Genomic DNA, 24,197 nt, shown 5'->3' with positions numbered 1-24,197 from the left:
TCTGTTTTGAAGTGAAAAATCAAAATGTCAGCATTTGGGGGATTTTCGGAAGATGCTTACCATTCTTGATAGACAAACTAGGTGGCATACGATAATAACGCAAACCAAAATTTCGGCATGTTTTTGAGTGATCGGTGTAGACGGCATAACAAGATCTGATACTCACTATTGCTAAAAGGCCATCTTCTCTACTAGCACAATTAGAATAGCAGTCCACGTGCCACGCACTCCAGGATACATGGTATAAGTCAGTGCTCTCTTGTGTATGGGAATAAGCAAAGAGTCTTGCTTCAGAAAACCCGGGGAGAGTCTAGAAACATGCGGATGCCAAGGCTGACAGCTATGGGGACTACACAAAAACTGTGTGTGGGGGGGGGGTGACAACAGCAGAAAGGATGATAAATGTATTGAGTGACGTAGGCACACTGACTTCCGCGTTGTCACAGGAGATGGGGACTACTGATTCTTCTCTTAGCCAGTTTTTCCATGTGAGGAAAACCAACTGCACTCACTTAGAGTTTCTAATATCCCTAGAAAAAAGAAGAAAACTGGTGTCCTTTGGTACCTGTCATTTTCAACGTCCCAAAGTCTGCCACTCTCCCTGCAAATGGGAATAACTGACACAAATTAAATAGATGGGACACACGCAGTCGTTCTTTCTGACTTTTCTTTCTCTTTGATTCTCACTCAAGAGATGACCTGCTAACAGATTTTTATTTTTCCCTAAAGGGCTTTCTTTCCTAGCTGAGTTTATTGTTAGAGTTTTGATGTGGTCACTTGTTTCTTGTTGCTTTCTCTCGAGAACCCTTACAAGCTTCAGAAAGGAGGCCTCCCTATGCCCTAAACTTGTGCTGCAGTGTCTAGACTCTGGAAAATTCTAGGCTGGATTCCTTGACTGTGACTGCTTCTCAAAATGTGGCTATTGTGAAATTTAGGAACCATTGCAAGTCTACTTAGCAAATAGACTTTAGCAAATAGACTCCTCATGTGTAAATAAAACATTGGGCATACATGCTTATCTGTGGGTTCAAAGCTCTTCTCTCGGGGGAAAAAACCCCTGGAGACTCTGTGTTGATAGTGGCTAATACAGTTGATAATAGGTTTTTAAAACCAGATGGACATTTCCCAAGACTCAGTGTTCTGGGGCCAGGGACAGTGTGTATTGTGTTCTAATCTACAGTACGTGTTCACCAAGGAGACTGCTTCTCCTGCTGCACTCATTAGCAGCAACTGTGCACTCTCCCAGCCCGTGAACGGCGGGGTCAGGAGGTGGCAGCCATCCTCTGCTCCCTACTGCCATTTCTAGATCTGCACCTTCTCACTGTGTGGCAGAAACCAGATATCACAAGGCTCCTTTGTCTCCTGCCCATTGCTCTCTTTTCTTGGCACTGACTGACTAGCGGTCAGACCCCCAGGCTACCATCACTCTCGGCAGCTTGGATGGCTACCCAAATGGCCCATCTAATTCCCCATCTCCCATCACCTTGACCATCTCCTCTCCCCTTACTTTCCTCCTGCATGTCACCTTTTCCACTCACTCCCTTGGTCCCATCCTGGCCTTTGTCCTCTCCAGAAGGGATTCGCCTCAAGAATCAGGCTTCCTCCCTCCACTCTTATCTTACCCCCCCACCCCAAGTTCATGTTCCACACTGCAGGGTGGCGAGCTCTTAAAACACACCACTAGGAGGCGCCCTCCTTAGTGCACTTTGATGGCGTCTCAACGTTCTCAGCATACAGACGAAACACCGTGGGGGGCTCACACAGTCCAGCGTGAGGGGGCCCCTCCCTATTCTCTCTTGGGTTCGCACTCCCCTAACAGCACCCAAAGACAGCATTCGATACATTCTCTTTGAGAATTTCTACATAGTGATAACTGATACTTGATTTGTATCCTGCTATTTAATGTGATGCAAAATAAAATTGTATCAACTATTCCCATCCAGGGCTAAGTCATAGCTGGAGTGTAGTAACATACTCGGATCAATAAAACATGGCATGATACTATTGCCGCCTAAAGGAATGTGCCAGACCTGAATTCTCCCCAGGTTTCATGTCAATAAATAGGTGGCAGATATATTAGTCTGAAATGTCCTGTGAAGTGGGGGCCTATCTCCCAGACATATGCCGCAGTAAAACCTTATTGCCCCTGTGCTCCGACTAGGAACCACACGAACTGGAATGAAGTAGCTATTTTAAAATCACTTCCCCAAAAGTGGTTTCTTTTGGACCCATGAAAGAAATTTGCTGAAGTTCTGGAAGTTTAAAAAGTGCTTTTGGTTGCCAAGTAATTTAACTAAGAGAAATTAAGGGCTTGGAACTCTTCTGGATGAAAATGTGCTTTCCCACCCAGCATCCATCTTGAATTTGTTTCCATTCGGAATTCAAGAGTCATGCGGGCACTGGCTTAAGTGGCAGGGGGGACACGGGAGTGTCATGTGATTTGCTGTGTCTGATGTCAAGGCAATTAAATAAAATACAGGACGTGATTCATTCTGATTGAATCAATTAATCCAGCAGCATATCAAACACTTAATGAATCACTCTTTATTGGGAGACCAATTGGATTCTAAAAAGCTGCTCCTACTTATTTTTAGATGCCCTAACCCAAGAGGTCACTGAGAGCTTCCTGTTTTCCTTCTTTTACTTTTGGACTCCAGTGATTATCATTTTCCACATGTGCAGCTGTTAGGAACCCCAATGTTAATGTTCAAGTGCAAGAAAATCATGTGAACCATTACAGCTCGGCAAGACCAGCACGCTGACCCCTCCTGCCTTGCTTCCCAGGGCAGCCGTGGAATGGATGTGAGTGCACAGACAGGACTCTCTGTTCCGAAGAGATGCCCGGTGATTAAGTTTCACTTAAGCCCAGGACATCTTTTTAAACATCAGAGCTACTTTAAAAGAGAGAAAAAAAAAAGCAAACCTCTTTTGCTATGAAGCTCGATATATTTTTTTAAAGATTTTAGTTATTTATTTGACATAGAGAGAGAGAGAGATCACAGGTAAGGCAGAGAGGCAGGCAGAGAGATGGAGGAAGCAGGCTACCCCCTGAGCAGAGAGCCCGATGCGAGGCTCGATCCCAGGACCCTGAGATCATGACCTGAGCTGAAGGCTGAGGCTTAACCCGCTGAGCCACCCAAGTGCCCCGAAGCCTGATCTTTTTCCCTAATTTAGTTGGTTGGGCGATGTGTCTTTTCTCTGGACCACCAGAACCTGCCTTCCTTTTCCCCAGCCAGCAACCTGTACCGCCTTCCAGAACACCGCCAAGTTTTCCCTGAGCTTATTAATATGTAAATACAATAAGGTCTGTAAAATGTATAATGGCCCAGTACACATTGGTCAATCACCTCCCCTGGCCCGCCCTTCTCTGCTCATTCACATCCTCGCTTCCTGTTGTTTTGTAACCTAAGCGAGCACACACGCATCTCTCTCTGCTGGGGGATCTCAATCATCTCGTTCTGCTTGGTCTAGCCTGAATGGGCAGTTCGGAAGAATCACCAAAAGTCTCCATTATGAGGATTCAGTCCTCAGATCAGTAACATCAGCCTAGAGTAAACCAACTTCAAAGATACACATTACTAATGCCAGTCTGAGTGGCTCCTTTAATCCTCTCAATAAGCACTAAGAATTTCTCTAATCTAGTGAGGTAAAGGTGATGGATGGCAGGAATAGGATGAGTAAGGGTCTCATGTGAAAAAGCTACCCTGATTACTAATTTTCATTTACAAAGAAGGGCAAGAACATACGGACCGATAAACTAGAATACAATCAATCACACAGCGATAGGTAGCTGGACAAGAGCTAATGCCCTTTGCCTTGATCATCCCGGCAGTAGATTCGGCAGCGAGAGGCAGGGATCATTCACATTTTCAACTCCCTTTCTCTAGTCCGAGGCATACACTTGAAATGTGTGGAGATATTCCGGTTGGGTGCGGTGCTACTGGCATCCAGTGGTAGGGGCCAGAGATGCCACTAACCAACTCACACGGTGAACAGGACAGCCTCCATAACAAAGAATTATCCAGTCTGGGGGTGCCTGGGTGGCTCAGTCGGTCAAGCAGCCGACTCTTGATTTTGACTCAGGTCATGATCTTGGGGTCCTGGGATGGAGCCCTGTGTAGCGCTCTGTGGTTGGTGGAGAATCTGCTTGAGGATTTTCTCTCCCTCTCCTTCTGCCCCTCTTCCCACTCATTCTCTCTCTGTCCCTCTCTCTCTCTCATGAATACATAATTAAAAAAAAAAAGAATTATCCAGTCTAAAATGTCAATAGACCCAGGTTGAGAAATCATGCTCTAAGGGAAGTAAAACATTGACTTCCCATTCTTTTAAATTCTTTATCTCCTTTTAGTCCGGAGAACCAAATGTCATGATACTTTAGGCACAGTTCACAACATGGGTGCAGAGTCGGGGATCAATGGTGTGGACTAGGTCTTGTCCAGTACTGACCATAGTGCATTTATTTTTATACCTTCGGTTTGACTGCCTTTCATAATTTTTCAAGCAGAAATTCAATCATTATAGAAAAGAACTTCAAGGTGAGACATATGGCTCAGCTCACTCAACACTCATTCATTATGTCACATAAAATGGAAATACATTCACACAACCACACCACTCAGCAGTCATTTCATATGGGACCATACAAACAAGCCACAGAGAGTTGTACTGCACTAATGGGGCCCAGGTGCCCATTATGCAGGCTCAATGAATATTAGTTTAAAATGACCATAAATACCTCTGAAAGAGTGGCTAATGTGTCAGTTCCCTAAATAGACATAGAGGGGGACACAAACCAGTATGGACAGAGTCAACAATTCCCAAAACATATAGGGCAAAAAATAAGCATGCTGTGATCGGACAGAAAAATGCTGAGAATGGCCCATCTCCTGTAGCCCACGAAGATGAGACTGTTTCTTTCCAGTAGCCATGGTAGGCGAATCCAAACTTTTTCTCATTCAACTAGCCCTGCCTAACGATCTGGCCTTGCCAGACAGCTGGTTAGCGTTAGAGATGCTGTCCATGGCTACTCAACCCAGGGTCTTCTTATGTGCTGCTGATTGGCCAGCATCATAATTGGAACCATAAACTTGGCCCAAGTCACACTTTGCTCAAACCAGTTGAATTCATCAATTCAGTACAGGGCCACTCAAACACAAAAGAGTAGACCAAAACAGGCCTTAATGACATTCCATTGTAGAAATCCAGTTTGCATAATAGAGTCGAACCGCATAAATCTATGCAATTCAAAAACTCCACCAAATTCAACCATTATGCTCCATAGAAGATGCCTCAGCTCTAGTTCATTCTGTCCCTTACCTCTGTCTTTGTTTTTCTCCTTTCCTAGTGAATCCAGTTTCTTTCGCAAAGATTTCTTTCTCTTCTGTCCATCTGTAAGTATTAAAAGAAAGAAAAGTTGTAAACAGAAGCACACATGTGGTATCTTATACCATCAATACCTACATTTGAGCAAAAGCATGACTTCTCACTTACTTCGCTCCTAATTGGACATTTTAGGCAGAATAATGGCTCTGAAAATACACAGAAATCCCTGACTTGATAGTGCACGCAACGAGAACCTTGATGTATGCTCTCAAATTTTGTTTCAATCATGAAAGTACAGGAAACGTACCTCCTTCAGAATTAATTGAGTGTTGACACTTAGATATGTCTTCTGTTGCTATTAAATGGGTCTCTTTCTATTTTTCATATTTATGCAAACTAATGTCATCTTGAATCAAATCTCCACGAGAGGAAAGTCAACAGGACATATGATTTTGACATTTATAAGCTGGTAGAGTGTAACTGGATAAGGAGATGAGTTTGGGAGTCTAGAGAAGTCAGATCTAACTATTGCTGCACCATTTACTAACTGTGTGACATGGGACAAGTCTCTGCGTCCTCGTCTATAAAATGGGAATTTCATGAGGTTGTTGTGAGACTTGATGAAACGTTGTACATCAAATGCCTCATGGGAACCCTGACTCATAGGCATGAATTCAGATTTACTTTCTCTGTAGATCTCTGTGGCTGTACTGTAGTTTTATTAACCATCCCCCCACTAAATGGACATTTGGGTCATTTCAAAGTTTTCACTACAGTAAGTAAAGAATATACCCCTTCCAGCATCTTGCACTTGCAACAAACGTATGTAGCATGTCTGGCTAACTCTCCAAATAATAAAGATACCACTCATATCAGTAGGCAGCTGCAATCAAATTCCTGGGATGTCATCGGAAAACGTTGCCAGTCATCATGGCAAGAATGTGTTTGAAGATTACACAACCGTCAACCCAACGTGTGGGAGGCACACCTCGGGAATCCACACGGAGGTCAAGTAGGGGAAATGCAGCCCATGCTGCAAGGAAACTTGGGTTTAAAAGGAGGATTTAGAATTTTTTTTTTTTTTTACAGGATACACTCAAAAGTATAGTCCAGAAGGAGACTCAGCCCAATAAAATTTCAAAGCCAAACGCTGATATCAGAAAAAGACAGCATGCACATGCTTAACCAGAAATGAGCATTCCCAGGATCCTCGTGGGGCTGCAGATGTTCCCAATTCTTCTCTCCAGACTTTTGGAGGCAAAAGATATCACAGTATAATCAACAGACACAGACAATTCCTCTTCTTTCAAAAAGCAAAGAAATATTGCAAGAATGCCTCTCCTCCCACAAAATGGACATAGTTCGTAAGAGCCTGCACCCTTACAGCCATGAGGTTTGTACAGGGGGGCAAGAGTAAGTCACTTGTAATGCGGCGAAGAGACAGCCACCTCTCCCTATGGGTATGTTCTTATCTCCAGTGTCTAGATGATGATTATTTAAATGGGCCTACCCATAACTTATTATAAAATATATGACAATAAGTATACTAACAACACAAGACTCAAATCCCATTCTCCAAACAGGATAGGACTTTTACTTTGTTAACACTGTTCATCATTTCACATCTCCATGCGTCTCTGACTGTAACAAGGGTATATTTCTTTAATAACATTCCATCATTCCTTCATTTTAATCATTGACTAAAGAATAATAACCAAATAGAAGAATAACTAAACTATACAGTAAAGCTAAAGAGACTTCGTTTTCGTATAACCAGTGGGCAGATCCTAAAATTCAAGCAAGTTGTCAAAGAACCAGCACACAGAGAGATACGATAGGGGACATTTTCTTTAAAGATAGTTTTTTTAAAACTTCTTTTTAATTGGAAGCTGTAGCATATATAAAGATGTGAATAACTACAAATGTGCAGTTTAAATAAATAACAAGAGGCCAAATCCCACACCACAACAGCCAAGTTCCGAGGTCGACCACCGCTCATGCCCAAGCCCCCTGTGTGTCTCCCAACTTTTCCCCCCAGGTGATCACTGGTCTGGTATTTGCAATAATCAAGCATTTGTTTTTCTTCGTAGTTTTACCATCTACAGATGCATTTATAAAGAATACAGTTTATTTTCCAACTTTTGGGATCCCCTCGATGGAGTCACAGTGTAGGTATTCTCTCCTGCCTCTTTTATGCCATTCATCAACACTTTGGAAATTCTTCCCGTGGAGGCAGGTGGCTGCGGATCACTCGTTCAGGTGGCTGTATACTGCTTTCTGGTACGAATATACCACGGTTCACTGGAAATTTGAGTTGTTTTTAGCTTGAGACTCTCAGGACCAATGTCTTTGAGAAATGTTGTGCATGTCTTGCTATGTCCATGTCCAAGACCCTCTCTCAGACAGTGGTTCTTGGAATGTGGCTCTGGGACCACTGGCATCGGTAGTGCCTGGAAACTCTGTAGAGCTGCAAATTCTATGGTCCAACCCCAAAGCTACTGACTCAGGAACTCTGGGGCGGGGCCCCACAATGTGTGCTTTCCCTAGCCCACCAGGGGCTAGTTCCCACTGAAATCTAAAAGCCACTGTTCTGGGGAGAGATATGTACAAGCTGCGTTGTCAGGCTAGCACGTATGCAATCTTGGCCTCTACTAGGTAACATCAAACATTTTCCAGGTAGGTTCGCTCATTTGTATTCCCACCAGCATGAGAGTTCACATAGTCCCATAAGGATAATGTGTACTTCAAATTCCAAGATTCCAAACAATATCTTGAAGCCTCCTTATAGGGGAAAAAAATGTGATCTTTGTGAATAGTGGCCTACAATTTAAAAAATGCTTAGCTATTTACAACAGATACAAACATTCTCTTTTTCACTTCATGAGACAGTCCTCACACTCACCCCAGGTCAGCATGGATAAGTGACCCTGGGCCACAGCACACCTGGCAAGTCTTGGAGTTTGTACTCCATCCTAGCCTCATAGGAAGGTTCTAGCTTGTTTCCAATCTCCAGAAAATTCCTGCTGAGGGAAGTTTGAAAGAATGCCTTTTGGCACCCACTTCCCTTACTTTTCCCAACCCCAGCTGCCTTGCTGTTGACTTGGACCAGAAACCTAAACTCTCAGAGAAGGCAAACTGAAGGAATTCACGGGCAGCGAGGGGAGCTCAGTGAAAAGGGAAGGGAAAATGCTATAAAAGAGACACTTGGTGGCCGAACGGGAAGTGGCCCTTAAGAGATGGCACCTAACCACTCGACTTGCATCTAGCGACGCTGGGGGCTGGTAACTCTTTGCTGGGAGGAACTGTCCTGTGCACAGTAGGATATCTAGAAGCATCCCTGGGCTCAATTTCCGGGATGCCAGAGAGCCCACCCAGTCCCTGTGGTGAAAACCAGTAATGTATGTCTCTGGATGTCGCCAAATGTCCCGCGGGGACAAAATCACTCTGGTTGAGAAGCCCTGGTCTGTGCATAACTCTACCTAGAGGACAGCTATAGGCTCCAGCCATGTGACACCCAACTCCAGAAGAGTCACATTTTCCCAGTTATCACAATGCTCGACCCATACCCAATCTCTGTTTCTGTTTGAGGCAGAACAATAAAAAATGTTTATAAAGTGTTGAGCTTTTACGTATCCAGTTGAATAACAATTTTTTTCAATTTGGAAAGAAAGGCAAGTCTGCCTATGGCTATCTTTCTACCAGAATCCTGTCTACAGGTAGGGGAATAGAGCAGGTTCTTTGAATAAACAGCCTTCCGTTTCTCTGTATGAAGCATCTCACCCTTGTTTAGGTCAGTGCGGAACCGCATTTGATGATGACCGGTTGTCTGAATGGATGCATAAGTGTGTCTTTGGCAGGTGGGGAAGACTCAGGGGACACTAGTTCTTTTTTCTTTCTTTTTTTTTCTTTCTTTCTTTTGAGGACTAAACATGGTGGATGGAGAGACTTCCTGGCCAGCCCTCCACTGGCCAGAGCACGGATCCAGGAGGAGATTACAGGAAGGCTGTTTTCTCAGCAAATGGAGCTGTTCAGCAATGGAATGAGCTGCTTCACCCCACCCACCCCCCCAAAAAAAGAAAAGAAAAGAAAAAAGAAAGCACTGCTCACAGTGGCTTCTGTCTTCGCTGCTCTTTCTGTCTCGAATCCCTCACTCTGGGGGAAGCCACGTCATGAGCAGTGCTATGAAAAGGGCTATGCGGTGGGGACATGGGGTCTCTCGCCAGCAGCCCTGCGAGTGGGCCGGGCCACCGATTCTCCTGCCCCAGTCAACCCTTCAGATGACTGCGGCCCCAGCTGAGCTTGACGGCAAACCTCACAGATCAGAACCTAAACCAGAGCAGCCGGGCTGTGATAGTCCCGGAAACTGTGTGAGATCAGAAATGTTTACTATTTTCAAAAAAGAGAGAAAAGAAAAGAAAAACAAAAAAGATGCCCGGCCAAGTGCATGGCATATCGTAGATAGGATGTTGGGTCAGAGAAAGGAGATTTCGTGGGGAAACTGGTAAAATCGGATCAAAGTCTGAAGTTTGGCTGATAGCAACGTATCGATGTTGGGTCCTTTGTGGTGATAAGTGTACCAAGGTTACATAGGGCACAAGGTCATTAAAGAAGACTGGCTGAAGGGTAGAAGGGAACTCTGTAACTGTCTTTATAACTTTTCTATAAATCTAAAATTATTCTAGAATAAAGCAGTCGTGTTGATGTTTTAAAAAAAAACCCTTTCACCCCGGTACTGCACGAATTCAAGCAAAGGCTGAGGCCTCATCTGTCACACACACGAGAAGGTGGAGGCTCTCACGGCTCACGGGGGTCCTCGGAAACACACAGGCCGTAGAGCTCAACTTCATGGTGAGAAGGTGACTCCCAAGTCAGAGTTTCTGACCTGGCTGGAACTCCTGAAATAATCTTCCTAGTCACATCTCTCTGATCTGGAAGAAACCAGGGGTCTGGGCCAATGTAAAGCATCTGTTATGCCTGCCATTCTGGTGTAGCACGTTTCCTGGAAAGGGAGTGGGCAGATGAGAGGTTCGACCACGTGTTGTTATGGCGCTGGTGATATTTTCATAGGTGGCGGATTAGAGTGTCCCACGATCCCTCCTATTTCTTAGGTTCCCTAAATCCCTTTTCTGCGTAAGTTATCCAGACTTGTTGCCTGATTGTTTGCCTCCAAGAACACGGATATGTATATACATCTGTTTCCTTTTCAAGTTCCCATGACTGTTCTGATGAACCGAAATACAGTGTTTAAATTACATGAAGGAACGTGGATAAGGCAAGCTGTACAATGGATGTGCGTGTCTTATCAAAATGTTTGCTAAAACTATGTTTTATCCCTCACTAAAACTCAAACTCATCCTTTAGTCTCATCCGCCTCCCCTTTTGAGGGCTCTCAGGCCACAGACTTCTAAATCGAAAGCAAGAAAAAGACTAAATCAGATACTTTCTTTCCAGTTGGGGACAGGAAGGTTTGTCAAAGAAGTTACGTTATTATTAGTGGTCCTGGCACCTGAAGGCCATTCCTTGCACCCATACTCCACATCTAGTGTTTTCCAGTGATTCATCTCAGTGGTATAAGTTCATCTGGTGTGTTTAAGTCAATATTGAAAGCCTGGCAGGACTGATGACAAAACGCCAGGCAAAGACCCATCCCAGGAAAAGGCGGCTGGGTGGGTTGGGGACAGTTGTTACTGCCATCGCCATCCTCAGTGGGATGGACTTGAAATTGTCCCTACTGCTTTGAGTTGCCTTTTCAAAGTCCATCTGGAGAAACAGAAGGGAGGGTAGTCCTGATAAAAAGGGGGAGGTAGCTAGTAGGAAAACGGACACCTCTACTTCTCGGCAGGAAATGCGGCAGCAAGCCCAGGATAGGGGACCCGATGTGGCCAGTGCGATGCTGCAGTCTGAAAGCTGAACTGGGATTCACTGTAGAGGTTCAGGAGAGGAGCTGAAACAGCGTTCTGGCCTCGGTGTGCAAACAAATATTCTCTGTCCCCGGATACTGTGCCACAGAATGTGACGGATCTCCTTGGCATGGGAATATGATTTATACTGTACAAGTTATCTGTTGTCCCCCCAGAAAGCGGGCTCGTCCCCCATACATTGATCCATCCCTGCTCCATCCATCCCTCCATCCAACACCGATACAGCCCATGCTGTAGGGGAGACGGAGCTTGGTGCTATGAACCCAGGTGAACGGACACAGAGTTTAGTGCCAAAGACAGATACATGGAAAACTCACGAAAGTGAAATGAAGAAACATTTCAGCGGAGGCATCTAGCAAGTGGGAGGTCAGAAGTGAGAAGGCTGTGTCTCCAACTCTGCTTGAGAAGGCTAACGTTCGCGTTCAGTCTGAAAGGACGAGGTGAGGCCTCTCAGGGGCCTTTGAATTTTGGTGGGGGTTCCCTCCACTAAATCACATGGTGACTATTTAGTCTAGGAGGTCCTTTCTTATCCTAAGCCTCTTATTCCTGGTAATCCAACCCTTTATAAAACAAGCACTCTATTGGGGAAAAAAGATGAGAAGCTTATTAACCCCCACAGTTTCTTTAGTGGGATCTAGGGCTCAGGAGAGTGACAAGTTAGAATTCTGGAAGAAAACAGTCTACATGGAAATCATGGCAAACAATGTATTCAAGCCCAAACGTGTCCCACTGTTGGATCAAGTTTGGATCTGACTATATATTTTTTCAGGTTTTAAGAAATCTTCCATGCTATAGACTGTTGGTTATTTAATCAAGTTCAAAGGTCAAAGTTTCCGTTTTTATATCACCTTCTCCCTAGCAGTTCTTCCATTAACCTTGATTGTAATAGGAGGCAAGTAGAAACACGGTGATTGAGTAATTTTTCTTGGTGTGAACCCCAATGAATTAAGCATTGTTTCTTTAGCCTGCTAGCACCCTGTGGGTTAGATTTTGCAAAATCTGTTTCCAAAGTGTCTATGTTTCTCAGGGAAGAAAATATTTATGGCATTCTTAAGCAATACAGATGCCTCTCCTTAGAGCGGAGGCTCCACAAAGTACTTGTGAAATGTACTAATCCTCGCAGTTTACATGTTGAAGTGGTGGTGAAATTAGCAAAGCTGCGGTCAGAAAACAAGAACATTCTGTGAGTCTCTCTCACTGTTGTAAAGGGAGTCAGCTCTTGGAGGTCGCCCATGCTTCCCGTTAAATTAAATGCTAAGAAGCCTTCTCCGCTTTGTGTAAATTATTTTGGCAAAGTACTCTGTTCTGAAATTTTTCCTTAAGAGGAAAAAAAAAACACCTTGTAGATTTTTGAGCCTCAAAGCAGGTGTTTTTCTATTACAGAAAATCACTGAGATATTTGATGTGTTGCTCACATCTTGTTATTCTATCAAAACGCAAGGTAGGGAAGCTTATCACATGGCTGGGACTCCATGGGTTTGAAAAGCTCAACGATGGTTTCTCCTTAACCAGGCATTCTTCATGATCACTGCTTGCTGTAATAACCAGTCATGATCAAATTATGCCCTAGAAGGATCTTTTACTTGCTGTCATTTTTCCATATTTAAATGCTGTGAGTAAAGAAAATAAAAAGCTATAAGCCCATGTTCCAAAGGAGCAGCCCTGCTGGTCTTTTGTCTTTCCAGGCATCCTAACTTGCATTTCTTACAGCATATTCCTTAAATCAAAAACAATGCTTTTAACTTAGCCTAGGTAGGCATTATACCTGCAGAGACAGAAGTTTCCAAATATCAGAGCAAGAGAAATGGCTTTTGGCAGGTCTTTTCCTTAAGCCGTGTTTCTTTCCTGGAGCACAAGGGAACGAAAGCAGGCAGGAAAACAAAAAGACAAAGATCACTTATCCCAGAGAAATGCCCTGGATTGTTAAGGAAATTAAACTCCAAATTAAAGAAGTTTCATCATGACTTGTTTTAAAGCCAAAGCTTGTAGTTCAAGTTGAAAAGGTAGACAGACAAGGGTCTACACACGGTCTGATTTTTGATCAGCGTAAGGGGCCAATGCTACAGACTTTCTTTTGACAGCTGCTGTTTTATAGTGAACACGTAAGAAGAGAATCAAATATCTTTAAGTCATAAACTTTAAGCTTTGGGAATGCTTCCAAATTTCTGCCAGTTGCTCCCATGAAAACAGCTCTCACAAAGGCAGTTACCGGACCAATGACGTAATTAGAGGAAAAGTATTAGGGTCTTCATCCTTTCTTTTTCCATCCTTGCTTTTGATTATTCTTTGAGACATGGGAAATCATTCTTCACAACACGGAAAACACTGTATAAATAAATGTGCTCTGATTGAATTCTAAATCCATTGCCTTCAATTTCTCACATATATCCTGAGCCACAGATCTATGCCAAGGCCCATGCTAGACACCAAAGCAAATACATGAGACCGAAGAATGGCTTCCTTCCTATTGCTTCTTTGCAATGACGGATGACGTTGCCGTTATGTATACCGATAGTTTCTAATCTAAATCCACCTTTACCCTACTATGTTCCCCACCAATTTTTTTTCTTTCCCTGATTTGCTAGGTGCTCACCCTCCCAGTGGTCACATACGCAGCCTGGGGTGAGTACTCAGCCCAGGCTCAGGAAAGGAATCTGAGGTCCAACCAATTCCAGTGATTTCTTTCTGCTTGCTTCTGTGGATTTGGACACTGGCAGACGTTGCCATTCTGGGGATGGGGAAGGGAGGGAAGTCTCCTGGGAAGCCGCAGGGAAACACCCCTCTATTACTCAAAAGATACCTGATGAAGAGTCCCTGCTTCTCTGCTTCTTTGTGCTGCTATAGAGGCTGGGATACCGGAGGCCGCTGCAGTCATTTTGTGACGAGGGACGCCAGCCAAAGAACAGAGTGACCCACGCATGATGGCCAATAAGAAATTCCCAAGTCCTAAAACTAGTCTATCTACGGGCTCCTTGTAAAGCAATATAATCAGTCTCTTTATTATTTAAGCCACTTTGGGTTGGGTTTCTGTAATTTGCAGCCAAAGCATCTTAACAGTGGATAATCGGAAACTCTGCTGTGGGATGTGTTTTTCTACTTATGTGAGCACCAGCCTTGACAGGTATTGCCAGGCATCCCTACAAAAGACATCCCTGGAAAGTCAGAATGTTTGTACATTGGGTGGGATCTAGGATAAGGAGGGTAATTGAATTATAAGTGAATTATAAGTGAATATAATAGAATTATATTGTATAATATAATATGAATATAATATGGCTTATATTTGAGTGTTTATAATAGAAATAAAATATGCATATACTATATAACACTTAAGGACACCTGGGCGGCTCAGTCAGTTAAGCATCTGTCTTTGGCTCGGGTCAGGATCTCAGGGTCCTGGGTTTGAGCCCTGCATCGGGCTCCCTTCTCAGCAGGCAGCCTGCTTCTCCCTCTCCTTCTGCCCCTCTCCCCTGCTCATGCTCTCCCTCGCTCTCTCTTTCTGTCAAATAAATAAATAAAATCTTTTTAAAAAAGGCATAAACACAACGAACACTCAAAACATTGAGAGTTGCAAAGGTCTGATCATTAAAAAAACACTTGCAAAATAAAGATAGTGAAGACACTGAAATGAAGAGAATGGTATGCTTGATCAACTACATAGATAATAACTGAATTACTATATCAAATTAATATTAATCTCTTAACTCAGAGGCCAACAAGCCATTTCTGTAAAGGTCTAGATTGTAAATATCTTCAGCTTTGTGGGCCGTACGGTCTCTGCCAAAACTATTCCACTCTTCTGCAGTAGCACTGAAACAACCTTAGACAATACAGCAACAAATGGGGGTGGCTGTGTTTTAATAAAACTTTATTTATAAAAATAGACAGTGGACTAGATTTGGCCTTTGGGCTGCAGTCTGTTCACTCCTATCTTAAGTGAAGACCCCCGAAACTACTTTTTCAGAGCTTTCCCTTTGTAACAATTTTATAAACACCCACTAATTCAATTTGGAAATCATCCTGAGGACTTCATCTCAAATGATCTGGAAAGCCTGATTGGTTTAAAAGCACTTAGTATTTAATTTCAGTTAATACCTACCTGCCTTTGTCTCCCCCCGGGGGAAACAAAGAAAAAGAGCAAAAATGGGAGCTCCTATTCATATTTCAGGGATGAGACATTCTTTGTAATTATCAGGTTTACTTTTGGGTCATGGTCCCGACAGAGAGAATAGTGTAGTCTTCAAACCCTTGAAAGGTGCCAGAGTATTTCAGAAACTGCAGTGACAACAGTTTTGTTCAAGATGCTAAAGCCTTGTGTAACGATAGTTGCCGCTCCAACAAAGATATATATAAAAGATATATAAAACATGGTCACGTGTATACGTGACCAGTAGGGACAAGACCTTGGATAGAAAACTATGGTCTGAGAACATAAAGCAAACCACTTATGACTACAAAGGCACAGAGCATATGGCTTGAAGAACCACTTGCTATCATGCGGGCTGGTCACTCAGCAGCAGAACAGAATCATACAGCGGCCTACATGGGAGAACTTGACATGGTCTACGCCCGGGGATGCGGAGGAGAGCATCTAAGAAGAAAATGACAGAGGAGCCTGCAGAGAAACCGCTCTGTCATTCCCAGCTTTTGCTGGACTAGGTAGACGAGACAGCTCGTATCTCTAAGTGTCACCAATGGTATCGTGGATAAATGCCATCCACTGCTCCTTCTTTCCATATAACTGATGGATCTGTGTTTTCTCTATTGACTGACTAGGAAGTCCTAGAGGACATGGACTACCTCTGACATGATACTGTAGCCTTCGTTAAAGACTTCTACCTCTTGAGAAGCTAAAGCCCCACATATCTACCTCCTCCGGGCTGTATGCCTAGCTTGGTATTGAGAGACAGAGAGAGAGAGAGAGAGAGCGAGCAGTGAAGCAGCACAAGGAAGCCTCCTGGCTGGCCGTCCACAGTTGGGCTCTGGACCGAGAAGGGACTAGGTACCTAGGCCAAGGTCAACCTTGGTTCCTTTCTGTGGCCCTATAGAAACAATGCCCCATCCACCTTCCCAGGGCCCTAGGAGCCAAAGCAAAGAACAACTACAAGTTTTCCACATTGACATTTTTGTTCTTTCCTTCCTGACTGCCCCTTCCTCTATTCCGTCTTCCTTCCAAGACTGCACTATTCAAACTGTGGGTCACAAACCCTTAGTGGATCTCAAGGGAAATTTAGTGGGTCACATGAGTGTGTTTTAGGAAAGGATAAAGAATCATATAGAAGAGGATAAGAGAGAACAGTAGAGACAACATCGAAGTGTATCTCTGATAAATATGAGCACCATTTGGTTCATATGTTTCCTGACTGAGGAGTAAAATGTATCCCTCACTGGTAGACGGTGGACAAAGAGTTTGAAACCTAGTGCTCTGAGACAAATGCGCATGAATCTGTGGTGTTTTCCCACCAGAGGCTGCAAGCAAAATGGATTTTTCTTTTCTATGCAACGGTGCAGTAAATGGCTTGGATCACAACATTAGTTGGCAACAGGAGGCCCAGGAGTTTTGTTTCATCTTGTTTGTTTGTTTGGTTTTTCCCCAAGAAAGGAGTAGATTCTGTGGTTGAAGACCACTCTCATGTTTCCAGGTGTGGTGGGCAGAATAAGGGAGAAGCCCCGAATTTAGGGAAGCAGGTGGGGGACCTCTGGCTGTTGCTTAGATGAGAGATAAAGACGAGCTGAGGGCAGGTGCAAGACGAAGTGACCTGGTGCTGAGCACAGTGATGGCGGAGATGGGGACAGGTAACTTTCCCTGAGAGTGTGCATAGTTTCGGGAGAGGTGTGAAGCATCACCACGGTTCTTACTTCTTTTGAACCTCACATCAATCCTATGAGACCATCAACCAAAGTCGGAAACCGGGCATGGGGTGAAGCAACAGGGAAACACTTGTGTCCCAGAATCATTCCTGGGGCTCCTGAGGAAAAGGAGAGAAAGACGTGGGTGATGCCCTTTGGGGAGTTAGGGAAGAGGAGAGGAAGGAGCTTCATTTGAAAGGAGAGGTGCCTGTGTGTGTTCATTCAGTTCTCGAAGATTTGCGGGGGGGCGGTGGAATCGGGCAGAGAAGTGGGTGGTTTACCTGGTGTTCCAGATTCAAAGAGAACTAAGACAGAGGCTGACCCTGGGGGAATCACAGTCCTCTGGGAGGCCTCAGCAAAGGTGAGTGTGGACACATGAAAGACGCACCTAGCTCGTCAGCTCACGCCACGGAGATCCACATTGAGTGCCTCAAAGCCCAGTGGTGCCATTATCCTCTGATCGCCCTGCTGGGCGGCACTGACTTCCTTTCCACGTTTCCACCTCTAGGGGAGTTTGTGGGTTTTACCCCAGTTCTCATTTTCATTTTTACTTACACACAGAAGGCTTTGACAAACAGTTCCAGCACATCGCCTCTCCCCCTGGACTCTGCCAGCAAGAACGACGTGGGAAGAGGATAGTCAGATCTCCTGTCCAGGGCTGGCACGTGAACACCCAAGCTCCGTTTCCTTGTCCGTCAGGTTGCCCTTATTTTTTCAAATCAACACTTAAATCACAAACCACACTGACATCCCAAAGACACCTTGAGTGTTACCCCACCAAAAATACCATTTTCTTGATTTTCACCGAGTTGTTTACTTGGGTTTTATCCCGGTGACAATGGTGAGGGACCATGTTATAAGGAAGCGGTATGAGAGCAATTTTGAGGCATCAGGGTACTCTCAAAATACATAAACTGAGCCTTTCTCCAATGTGCTATCAGAAATTGGCTGAATGACGCCGGGGGGGGGGGAGAGCACTACAGACAACATGCGTTAAGCATTTCTGTCTTGTAGAACAACTACTCGGCTTCAAATACTTCGTTTTTCATAGAACGAGGGGATGCCACAGCGCCCGGAGAAACGTGCTTTTCTGACTGTGGAAGAAGTCAGTCATTTCCTTTCATCTTACCGTCGACAGCAAAATTTTCCTGCTAGGGCCCAGAGAGTAAATACTTGAGCCCGTGAGACATAGGGGCTGTCACGGCTTAAGTCTGCCTTTGCTGCCTGAAAGCCGCAGAGACAAGACGTACGTGGAACAGCACGGCGGCGTTCCCGGGAGACTTCAGTTACAGAAAACAGTTGGGGAGCTGGGTAGGACCAGCAGGCCAGTGGCTAACCCCCGCCTCAGACCATCTGTATTAAAAAGCTACCAGATGCATGTCAACTGAGCCTAACCCGCTATCTGATAGGTAAGTAGTACTCTGTTGATGTGCTGTGAATAAATGAAAAGTTCACGCAGGCCTGAGGTGTTGTTGAATTTCATGACCCCGCTCCCCGCATCTGTTTTCCTGGTTCTGCTGTTCAGGATTGGGCCATTTACAGACTAGGAGGTCTGATTCCAAAGCCTATGCCGAGAGCAGCTTTTGATCAGGAGGAAAAACATGCCACGGTTGTCTCCATGGGGGAAACTCAAGCTCAGAGGGAAATCACAGGTAGCATCCCTACCACCGAAAGACCTCCTGATCGCTACCATGGAAGATTTCTCTAGGTTCTCTAGTCCCTTAAGCCATTTCTAGACACGTGACTAGTTACAGAAACTCAGTAGTGGAATTTTATTTAAGGAATTTAAATGTAACTAACTCTACAGATATTAAAACTATCATCTGAAAAAAAGTCCTTTTTTGAAACAGCTTAAGATTAGAAGGGATAGCGAATTAAGCTTATCAGTCATTTTGTAAGCTTTACATAAGTATCCGTTTTTAGTTTGCATTGTCTCCTGGCTGAATGGATCTTGGGAAGGAAGCAGTCCCAAGACATGAGAAGCCTAGGGCCCCGAATAATTGCATGCGGTTTGGTCCCTCTCCCCACTCCCACTGCCACCCTGCCTGGGACACATGTCTGAGTAAGGAACTTCTGTCATGCTAAGGCACGGAGGGTTAGCCTACCTCAGCTAACACAGGGGTGTATCTGTGAGGTACGAGAGCTGAGCCCTTTAGAAGTCGGCTGTGGCCCATTTGCCTTGTAAGTTACCACAAGAGCGGCCCCTCCAACTGCATGCGAGTGTCTGTCCTCTCCTCGAGTTTACCACAGTTTATCACCCAACTTCTGGAGCCACCCCAATCTAAGAGGGGAACAAACCCTCCTTGGTGGTTCGCTTGCATGTCTTTGGTACACAGGAGGGTGAGCACCTTTTTCAGTATCTCTCAGCCACTGTGTTGCTTTCTCTGTGTGCTGCCCATAATCTGTGCATATTTTAATTATGTGTCTTTTCTAGATTTGTAATTTGTAATTTGTTTTTTTTTTTTTTAATTTATTTTTTATTTTCAGCATAACAGTATTCATTATTTTTCACCACACACAGTGCTCCATGCAATTCGTGCCCTTTATAATACCCACCACCTAGTACCCAAACCTCCCACCCCCCACCCCTTCAAAACCCTCAGATTGTTTTTCAGAGTCCATAGTCTCTCATGGTTCACCTCCCCTTCCAATTTCCCCCAACTCCCTTCTCCTCTCTAACTCCCCATGTCCTCCATGCTATTTGTTATGCTCCACAAATAAGTGAAACCATATGATAATTGACTCTCTCTGCTTGACTTATTTCACTCAGCATAATCTCTTCCAGTCCCGTCCATGTTGCTACAAAAGTTGGGTATTGGTCCTTTCTTTTTTTTTTTTTTTTTTTTTTTTATAAACATATATTTTTATCCCCAGGGGTACAGGTCTGTGAATCACCAGGTTTACACACTTCACAGCACTCACCAAAGCACATACCCTCCCCAATGTCCATAATCCCACCCCCTTCTCCCAAACCCCCTCCCCCCAGCAACCCTCAGTTTGTTTTGTGAGATTAAGAGTCACTTATGGTTTGTCTCCCTCCAAATCCCATCTTGTTTCATTTATTCTTCTCCTACCCACTTAAGCCTCCATGTTGCATCACCACTTCCTCATATCAGGGAGATCATATGATAGTTGTCTTTCTCTGCTTGACTTATTTCGCTAAGCTTGATACGCTCTAGTTCCATCCATGTTGTCGCAAATGGCAAGATTTCATTTCTTTTGATGGCTGCATAGTATTCCATTGTGTATATATACCACATCTTCTTGATCCATTCATCTGTGGATGGACATCTAGGTTCTTTCCATAGTTTGGCTATTGTGGACATTGCTGCTATAAACATTCGGGTGCATGTGCCCCTTTGGATCACTACATTTGTATCTTTAGGGTAAATACCCAATAGTGCAATTGCTGGGTCATAGGGCAGTTCTATTTTCAACATTCTGAGGAACCTCCATGCTGTTTTCCAGAGTGGCTGCACCAGCTTGCATTCCCACCAACAGTGTAGGAGGGTTCCCCTTTCTCCACATCCTCGCCAGCATCTGTCATTTCCTGACTTGTTGATTTTAGCCATTCTGACTGGTGTGAGGTGATATCTCATTGTGGTTTTGATTTGTATTTCCCTGATGCCGAGTGATATGGAGCACTTTTTCATGTGTCTGTTGGCCATCTGGATGTCTTCTTTGCAGAAATGTCTGCTCATGTCCTCTGCCCATTTCTTGATTGGATTATTTGTTCTTTGGGTGTTGAGTTTGCTAAGTTCTTTATAGATTCTGGACACTAGTCCTTTATCTGATATGTCGTTTGCAAATATCTTCTCCCATTCTGTCAGTTGTCTTTTGATTTTGTTAACTGTTTCCTTTGCTGTGCAAAAGCTTTTGATCTTGATGAAATCCCAATAGTTCATTTTTGCCCTTGCTTCCCTTGCCTTTTGCGTTGTTCCTAGGAAGATGTTGCTGCGGCAGAGGTCGAAGAGGTTGCTGCCTGTGTTCTCCTCAAGGATTTTGATGGATTCCTTTCGCACATTGAGGTCCTTCATCCATTTTGAGTCTATTTTTGTGTGTGGTGTAAGGAAATGGTCCAATTTCATTTTTCTGCATGTGGCTGTCCAATTTTCCCAGCACCATTTATTGAAGAGGCTGTCTTTTTTCCATTGGATATTCTTTCCTGCTTTGTCAAAGATGAGTTGACCATAGATTTGAGGGTCTATTTCTGGGCTCTCTATTCTGTTCCATTGATCTATGTGTCTGTTTTTGTGCCAGTACCATGCTGTCTTGATGATGACAGCTTTGTAATAGAGCTTGAAGTCCGGAATTTTTGTAATAAAGCCTTATACGGTACAAAAGGCAGCCTTCAGCTGGTCAGATGTGGTGTGAATTTCTATTTGTTTGTTTGCCACGCAAATGGTTCTATCTTTTCTTCTTCAACATAGTGATACATGTCATTCTCTTTCTTTATGTTTTCTGGGTAACGCCTTCTCCAATGTAAAAATAAATAAATATCCACTTATGGTTTGTTTTGGCACACTGACAGTTTATATCAGCTCACTTCGACGTAAGGACTAAGGTTAGAGTCCAACCTTTTCTCCTCAACAGTTGTCTCACTGTCACTAATACTTAATAATAATCCATCATTTTCCCCTTGATCAAAAAAAAAGTAGTATTTATCATGTCATAAGTTGCTGTATTTACTTTTGCTCATTTCTGGGCTCAGCTGCTTTCTATTGATCTGCCCATGGGCAGCAATATAATACTTTTAAATGCTCTAGTAGTATGACATTTTAATAAATGGGCAGGGACACTCTCCACTTGACCTCGTTCTCAGATTTCCCCTGCCTACTCGTACACAGTTATTTGTCTAGATGTTTAGAACAATTTAGTGATGATCCAAAAGCAAATTGTTCTGGTGTGGTTTTTGGAATCACACTCAGTTTATAGCTCATCAATGACATAACTGACATCTTTGCTTTACGGATTCTTCTTATTCAAGAAAAATACAGACTTCTGTATTTATTCCTAACTCCTCTTCTTCTCCAACTGAGATCCCACGGTCTGGAATTCTCATCACTCCCGCGGACGCTGTATTAACTAGCCTCCTACCACTTCTGTAACAAACAACCATCAACTTAGTGGCTTCAACAACTCAATTTTATCATTTCACATTTCTGGAGGTCAGAAGTCTGGAACAGGTCTCGCTGGGCTAAAATCAAGGCACCAGCAGGCTTGTATCCCTTCCAGGGCTCTCAGGAGAATCCGTTTCCTCGCTCTGACTGTTCCTCCAATAGTCCTGGCTCTCTCAGACTCAGCCGTAGCTGGGAAAGTTTCTCTGCTTTCCAGTAACCCTGTACTGCTTAGCCTTGGCCATCCCAGATAAACCAGGATCCTCTTGCTATCTCAAGGACCTTGACTGATCACATCTGCAAAGATTTGGAGGCCTACCAGGGAACACTGGTGGGCTCCAGGGAGGAGGACGTGGCCACCTTTGGGAGTGTGGTTTTTTGCCTACCACTGATGTCCTTACAATGGCCTTGTCCCTCTCCACCATCACTGAGCTCAACTAGAAAATCCTAAGTTTGGGGAGAGATTGGATTCTCCAGGGCTGGGAATTTAAAGCGCAAAGTGGTATGTCCCGGTTTAGCTATGTTTACTGCCAGGATGTTTATTTTGTAATTTGAATTCCCAGCCACTAGCCTCAAATGGACCTTTCGGGTTGCTTCGCAATCCTGCCCCTCCGCAGGGCCATCAGCCGCCCTCTCTTCCCCTCCTCTTCTCTTTCCGCAAGCCTCCAGGACCTCCTTACCACCCTCACTCCTAGAAGATGGCACTGCTTCTTACTTCGCTGACAGCGTCTTTTAATCGGCCTGCCTCTGCACCCTGTCGCCGATGTCCACCTCTCAGTATAGCTCGAGAGGTCAGACTCTGCTGGTGCTCTGGACCCCATCCCTGCAGTCACTCTGGGGAGTCGCTTCGGTCACTCCCCCACCATCCACTCCTCGATTCTTCCCTTTCTAAGGGGAACCCCAGTAGCTGATGAATATGCCAGGCTTCATTCATCTGAACCCTGGAAGCACCAGTCTCCCAGAGGAAGAGGGGTCTCCAAACAGATACCCATAAGCAAATCCCTACAATCCTCCTAGAGTGACAAAGAACAGAAGCGTGAGCTCGAGAATGTTTTTATTTTCATCATATCCACTGTCTCATTAGGTTTGTCATCATTTCTTTAGGTTCTAGGCTGTGGCCACTATACTGCTTTTTCCTGAATAAATTATTTACACAGTGAGTCTGACCCTGTTTCGGGTCAGACTTGGGGGTTCACATGGAGCCAAGTGGCCACTCTTGGACCAAAGCTGCCATCTTGGCACTCAGCGCTGGTCCTGGATTTGAAGGACTTCGGTTGATATCTACAATTGTCTACCTCGAACAAGAGCTTCAGATCTCTCGGGTGGGTTGATGCCTGTTTCTCTCTACCCAGCCACACGATTCCTTCTCTCCTCCATCAGTAAGAAATTATTTGTAAATCATTCGTTCCTATTTTGATAGAAAGTATCAAAATAACTCCAATAGCCCAAACATCTTTGAACATCTCAACAGAGCAAATATTTCCGTGAATATGCTGGGAACCACAAGTCTCAGAAACGAGTAACGGAGACAGAGCTTCCAGCAGACAATTTTTATAAAACTGTCTGTTTGGTAAAGGTTATTTATTTAGTGGAGGCTTTAAAAAGCAGGAACAAAGAGAAACATCAAATTAACCGGATTGAAAAACAAAGCTACAAAGAATGTTTGTTCCCTGGTATCTTATCTGATGTGCATCCAATCTCGGTTTCGTAGAACTTTATTTAGAGTCCTCATTCCCTTCTCTACAAATCAGGTTTGCCAACAACATTTCTGTTTTGTTGAGAAACTAAAAGAACAAGTCACCTTTGTGCTACACACTTCCACCAAGTATAAAGGACCCTCATAGAAGAGGGTAAACATTCAAAAACACAATTTCATAGATGACAAGATTTCAAATACATGCGTCTTATCTTTACCAGAATCAGGACCTGTATCTGTGAAAACCTCAGATGATCAGGTCTGAATGGCTCAGCAGGGACATGCCAGGTG

At 44.1% G+C, this 24,197-nt stretch overlaps 1 protein-coding gene across 7 annotated transcripts in view; it reads right to left on the bottom strand.

The window, feature by feature from the left end:
- ARHGAP6 (Rho GTPase activating protein 6) overlaps window positions 1-24,197 on the bottom strand; it is a 475,091-nt gene that overhangs the window by 50,090 nt on the left and 400,804 nt on the right. For all 7 annotated transcript variants that reach the window (XM_082717092.1, XM_082717091.1, XM_082717097.1 and 4 more), the window contains exon 3: window positions 5,317-5,388. In XM_082717092.1, the coding sequence (XP_082573218.1) occupies window positions 5,317-5,388 (72 nt within the window). The remainder of the gene's footprint in view (window positions 1-5,316; window positions 5,389-24,197) is intronic.

The sequence above is a fragment of the Mustela nivalis genome (genome assembly GCF_964662115.1).
Source record: "Mustela nivalis genome assembly, chromosome: X".
Lineage (NCBI taxonomy): Eukaryota > Metazoa > Chordata > Mammalia > Carnivora > Mustelidae > Mustela > Mustela nivalis.
This window is presented reverse-complemented; position numbering and strand designations above follow the sequence as displayed.